This window comes from Corvus brachyrhynchos, unplaced genomic scaffold, assembly GCF_000691975.1.
Source record: "Corvus brachyrhynchos isolate BGI_N302 unplaced genomic scaffold, ASM69197v1 scaffold56, whole genome shotgun sequence".
Taxonomy (NCBI): domain Eukaryota; kingdom Metazoa; phylum Chordata; class Aves; order Passeriformes; family Corvidae; genus Corvus; species Corvus brachyrhynchos.
The window spans coordinates 5,868,939-5,874,981 of record NW_008238664.1 but is presented as its reverse complement, the minus strand read 5'-3'; the positions used below and the strand labels follow the sequence as shown (position 1 = coordinate 5,874,981).

General features: G+C 56.0%; 1 protein-coding gene across 1 annotated transcript; it reads left to right on the top strand.

Annotated features, from left to right (window-relative positions):
* The first annotated feature begins 523 nt into the window (after positions 1–523).
* CHADL (chondroadherin like) lies at positions 524–6,043 on the top strand. The gene is made up of 5 exons (XM_008636470.2): positions 524–882; positions 2,230–2,400; positions 2,493–4,154; positions 4,835–5,001; positions 5,340–6,043. Exons 2-5 carry the CDS (start codon positions 2,248–2,250, stop codon positions 5,563–5,565), a joined length of 2,208 nt encoding a protein of 735 aa, XP_008634692.1. The 5' UTR covers positions 524–882; positions 2,230–2,247; the 3' UTR covers positions 5,566–6,043.

The window sequence follows — 6,043 nt, the reverse complement described above, 5'->3', positions numbered from 1 at the left end:
TGGCAGTGGGGGTTGCTGCTTAGATGCTGGGTGGTCAGCGACAGGTCAGAGAGGTTGTAGTTCTGGTGGAAGTGGTCAAGGTTCCCCAGACCACTGAAACTGCCTGGCCAGAGCCACTCTACCACACTGTCCCTTAGGTGGAGGTCAGGGCTGGCTGGCAGGGCTGGGAAGAAGCCAGTGTCCATACTAGGACATACTGGTTCTGGCAGCTGAGATTGCTGAATAGGGGAAGGAAATACTAATACCAAACCTTCCAGATTTTTGTCAGGCTGCAGATCTGCTCCCGTTCCCCAGGAGAGTGAAACAACGGTCTGGCAGGAAAATGAATGTCTCCATATCCTTCTGTAAGCTAATGATGTGTCATGCAGGCACTGCCACCCCGGCCTCTTCTAAACAAGCAAAGAAACAAAATGAGGAGAGTGGAGGGGCTGTAAATGTGGCACGACTGGTCAGCTGCCTCTCCTTTTGCTCAGGCCTACCACTGCCATTGCAATTCTGGCTAGATGTCACCTTTCTGCCCTGCACCTCTGTAGCTCCTGTGACTAATACAGCCAGGAAAGGGAAGGGAGAGCCCGGGAAACAGTGAATACAAACACCACATGGGCTTTGTCGGGCTGGTGCTCCCAGCCCCCGGTGAATCGAGGGGGAGGCTGTTGTCTGGGTTGCTGCCCTCTCTCCAGGGGTGGCTTACCCTTCCTCCCCCCGTCCTTTTCCTCCTCCCACGTTCCTGGCTCTGCCCGGTGAGAGCTGCTGGGAAAGCAACACAACGGGGCCCATTCAGTTCTCACTTCTGCAAGGAGAGCAAACACTGGTGCAGGAGCTCGGCAGCTGCTAGACGGGGCAGGGGACGCTTTCCTCTCTTCGCCACGTCTTGAAGTCCAGGTACTCCCAGCCCTGGGTGTGTGAACCCTCCAGGTGTGTGGGAGGGAGTGATGGGATGATGCCTGGCATGTGACAGTGCTCCAGGCACAACACAGGGACTGAGTTTGGGGGCATTACATTGGTGTCACTGGTGGGTGGGTGCACAGGAGGGGGCTGCCCCAGTGTGTGTGTAGGCTGCAGCAGGACTAGCTGTGACAGCAGGAGGGCAGAGTTGGGGCATGGGGCCACAGGGGATGATGATGAGCTACAGGGGGCATGGGGCTGTGCACCACAGTGGCTTCACAAGTTAGAGCCTTGCAGACCCCACTGCTGCTGTCTCAAAGCTTAGGGGGGTGTATTGGTTGTATCTACAGCTCGCTGCCTCCTCTGCATTTGCCCCAGCCTTGGCCTCTCTCTGGTACCTTCTCCCCAGGGGCTCATTCCTGCCCAGCCAAAACCAACCCGTCCTTCCTGCAGCTAAACAGTAGAGTTCTATTCCAAACACTGCTATGAATAGCTTGGGGGGGCGGAAGCAGGGAGCTTGCAGGGTAGGAAGCAGATGTCCAGCATGGTGGAGACATGGGACATTTGCCATTTAAAGAAGGGTAGCAGCTCAGAAGCCTGTGTGCTCACATTCCCTGCACATACCTGCTTGCCTTACAAAAGCAATTGTAGGAGGGATAGCGATAGCTTGTTACAGACCAAGGCAATCTTAAGTTAGTGATATGTGAAGAAAACAGGAGGGTGCGGTGGGGTGGGTGTCTGCTTCAAGCCAGTTGCCTGTGAGTGACCTGCTAGCTGTGACCTTCACTTTTCATTCCAAGTATTCCTCCTCTCTTTCTTACACTCACTTCCTCGTTTACTACTTGTGAAATCACAGCATGAGAGCAAGAGCAAGTGAGATCTGCCCCACTAGGTCACAGCAACAGCCCTCCTGGCACATGGGGTGCCAAGCAGGTGATGCTGTTTGGGGACGCATGGGAACCCACATACCTGCTTGCCTTACAAAAGCAATTGTAGGAGGGATAGCGATAGCTTGTTACAGACCAAGGCAATCTTAAGTTAGTGATATGTGAAGAAAACAGGAGGGTGCGGTGGGGTGGGTGTCTGCTTCAAGCCAGTTGCCTGTGAGTGACCTGCTAGCTGTGACCTTCACTTTTCATTCCAAGTATTCCTCCTCTCTTTCTTACACTCCCTTCCTCGTTTACTACTTGTGAAATCACAGCATGAGAGCAAGAGCAAGTGAGATCTGCCCCACTAGGTCACAGCAACAGCCCTCCTGGCACATGGGGTGCCAAGCAGGTGATGCTGTTTGGGGACGCATGGGAACCCAGCCTCTCTCCTGGCCTTACTGCTGTCTCTCCCCAGCCACAGGTGCCCTCCAACATGGGGCCATCCTGGGGGCTCCTCCTGCTCACAGCGGCCCTGGGGGTGACGGCTGCTACCCGCTGCCCTGCACCCTGTGTCTGTGATAACCTCCGTGCCCATGTCCTGTGCCTCAATGGGAGCCTGATGGCCATCCCTGACACCATCCCAGAGGTGGGCAAGGGAAAGAAAGGTCGAGGGATGGGGAGAGAAGATAGGTATGGCAGCCCTGGGGTAACTCAGTGTTTTATTTGTGTGACCAACAGCTCACCAAAAAACTAGACCTTCGGGGCAACAATTTCATGGTCATCCCAGCGGGAGCCTTCCTTGCCACCCCCTACCTCACACACCTAGACCTGCAGCGTTGCAAGGTGGAGAGGCTGGAGGAAGGGGCTTTCCGGGGTCTGGGGAGGCTTGTCTACCTCAACCTGGCCTCCAATGGCATAGCCCTCCTCTACCAGGAGTCCCTGGACGGGCTCTCCTCCCTCCAGCAGCTCATTCTGCAGGGGAACCGCATTGAGGAGATCCAGCCGGGTGCTTTTGGCCATCTGGGGTCCCTCACTGTCCTTGACCTGAGGGCAAATGCTTTGGTCTACCTCCCAGACATGGTCTTCCAGGGTCTGCAGGTTCTTAGGTGGCTTCGGCTGTCCCACAATGCCCTCCATGTGCTGGGCAGTGAGGCCTTTGCTGCTCTGCCTGCCCTGCGCAGGCTGAGCCTGGACCACAATGAGCTGCAGGCACTGCCTGGCGAGGCCCTGGCCAGGCTCGATGGGGCTACCCGGCTAGACCTGGGTCACAACCCCATCACCTATGTGGCTGAGGAAGCCCTGGCCATGGCCTCACTGAGGCACCTCTTCCTGAACCATGCCTCCCTCCAGGATGTGGCACCCGATGCCTTTGCCCGCAGTCCCCAGCTTCGTGTGCTGGACCTCCGCGAAAACCAGCTGCAGGGGCTGCCACCCCTGGCTGGGGCGGGGGGGCTGGCGAGGGTCAGCCTGGATGGGAACCCTCTGCTCTGCTCCTGCCTCCTGCGTCCCTTCCACAAGTGGCTGGCAAGGGCGCGGGTGCAGGCCGAGGGTGCCTGTGCTGCACCACCGGCCCTCCGTGGCCGGTCCCTTGACTCCCTGAAGCCCCCTGAGATGAGATGTGGTCGCCTCCGGCCACCCCCTAGCCCCACGACACCACCAGAGCAGCCAAGGGCACCTGGCAGCAGGCAGTGCCCCCGGGAGTGTGTCTGCTCCCCTGATTTCCATCATGGGTCCTGTGAGAACAGGGACCTGCGAGAGATCCCTCGGGACTTCCCTGGGGACACGCACCTTCTTGACCTGCGCCAAAACCCCTTCAGGACAGTGCCACCAGATGCCTTCCCTGGCCTGAAGGAGCTGGTGTCGCTCCACCTGCAGAGCTGCAGCATCAGGGTCCTGCACCCTGGGGCGCTCCGGGGGCTGGAAAGCCTGGTCTACCTGTACCTCACTGACAACCACCTCTCCACCCTGGCGGCTGCTGCCTTCGAGGGGGCCCCGCAGCTGGCCTACCTGGACCTGGACCACAACGCCTTCACCCGTGTGCCTGCAGCCGCCTTCCAGCTCCTGCCCAACCTCATCTCCCTCCATCTGCAGCACAATGCCATCAGGGAGCTGGAGGACGGTGACCTGGCTGGGGCCAGGGGGCTCCGCTGGCTCTACCTAGCTGGAAATGCCATCAGGCACATTGCCCCTGCTGCCCTGGCTCCTACCAAGATGCTGGAAAAGCTGCAGCTGGAGGGAAACCGCCTGTCGGAGGTGCCCACAGCAGCCCTGCAGGGCCTGCCTGCCCTGAGTGAGCTGAAGCTCTCCCAAAACCCCATCAAGCACATGGGGGACAGTGTCTTCCTGCCGGTGGCCTCCAGTCTGCAGCACCTCTACCTGGACAACATGGGCCTGGAGCGGGTGAGTGTGTTATGGGACTCCCAGAGGGCAGTGGCACCACAGGGCGCATCACAGGTTCCACTGCCCAGGGCTGGTGGCCCCTATAGGGGCATCCAGACGTCCCTGAATTCCCAAGCCTTCAGGAGATGCTCCATAGCCTAGCTGGGAAGCCAGATTTCTTCAGGCTCAGCTGTAGCATTGCCTTTGCCTCAGCCTTGCTCCTGGCTCCCCTGGGAGAAGCTTACTCCCTCCAGTCCTTAACACCCAGTTTCAGTGGGGTCCAGACCATTCCCTAAATCACCTCCTTCGCCCAGCCCTGGCCAGATTCCTCCTTCTCTTATTACAGGCTGTCCTGCAGGACTCTTCACTGCTATTACCCCAAATATCTCCATCTTCTCAAGAAAGTGGTATTAGCAGCACCCTCATAAGAACTGTATCTTACCAGCACACGGTGATCACTCTGAGGCCTCCTGCATGTAACCTTCTGTCTAAGAAGACTGAACAGGAGCCTAATGAGTTCCAAGATGTGACTGAAACTGCTTGAATTAAGTCCCCCCTCTTTAAAGCATCTCTTTTGTGGGGCCACCAGGTTCAGGACAAGTTCTCAGGCCCCCCAGGATAGATGATCAGAAGTACAAGGGCAGAGATTTGCTGCCCTGCCTCCATCAGCATGCCCCTGACTTACTCTCCTTCCATTGCAGATTTCCCCTCATGCCTTCGCTGGCCTCGGTCCCAAGATCAGAAGCCTCTACCTGGAGAGCAACAAAATGAGCAACATACCTGACATGAGCAACTTCACAGGGCTGGAGATCCTCAACCTGCAGGATGTACCTTTCCACTGCAATTGCCAGCTTCTTCCACTGCACAGGTGAGTGCCAGGAGTGGGGAACAGCCTCAGGGATCTGCCTGGGGGGCAGCTGGACCTCCCATGCTGAAGGCACAAGCTCACAGCACACTAGCCATTTTTGGTCTTTTCCCGTGGTGGCGAGATGTAGCACACACCTCTGTGCAAGGATGGAAGTTGCCTGGGCTTTCTGGGTCTAGGGAAAACAGCCACAAGCTGGGGTGGGAAAATACTGAGATATTCAGAGGTCACCCAGGTGGTCTGGCCTTACTTTGAAGTGATCATCTATTTATGGGCACAGACTTTTGGCTTTCCTTTTGCCCTGTCTCATTCCTTTCCCTGATCTTCTGCCACATTTCCAGGTGGATCAACAAACTCAACCTCCACGTAGGGGCCACCTGTGGGTCCCCTGCAGAAGCCCAGGGGCTGAAGGTCAAGCTTTCCACCACTTTCCTAACTTGTCCTGGCTGGGGCCGAGGTGAGGCTGGGGAAACCAATCCTAACAAGACTAAGACTGCAAGCAAGCCCAGGAAGAAAAAGAGGTCGGGAAAATCTCCAGCCAGAGGCTTCAGTAAGAGCAGAGCTTAGGGTTTAAGGTGTTTAGGACATGTGCTGGACACAACAGGGCCATACCTACAGTCTGCCTAGAGCAGTTTTTCTAGATTTGTTCCCACCACGGAGAGATGGATATTGCCCAAAGCACAAAGGAGAGCCTGGTGCGACCAAAACAATGCTGATTTGCCAAAGATGAGGGGTTTGGTTTTGCAGGACACAGAGGCATGTTCTGTAGCATGCTTTGGTGATACAAACAATGAAATCAAATACTTACTGCTTCTTTCTAAGCCATGTGGAAAAGCTATCCACAAGTTTGGTTTTGGTTTTGAGAGCACTTTCACAGCTTCCAAAATCATAGAAGAACCCTGAGTGGGACTGCGACCAGCACCAACCAGTAAGGTCCTGCACTGGTGCAAATCTTATACTAGAAAGCTTAAAAATTATTAGTGAAAATGTTACCTTAATTCCCAGCAGTTCCTCAGAATTAAAACATAAGCAGATGGAAACCTTT

Excerpts from the sequence above, each read along its gene's own strand:
- CHADL (XM_008636470.2), top strand. The coding sequence starts at position 2,248 with ATGGGGCCATCCTGGGGGCTCCTCCTGCTCACAGCGGCCCTGGGGGTG. Across the intron at positions 4,155-4,834 it reads ACAACATGGGCCTGGAGCGG|ATTTCCCCTCATGCCTTCGC; the intron begins GTGAGTGTGTTA and ends CTTCCATTGCAG. Across the intron at positions 5,002-5,339 it reads CAGCTTCTTCCACTGCACAG|GTGGATCAACAAACTCAACC; the intron begins GTGAGTGCCAGG and ends CCACATTTCCAG.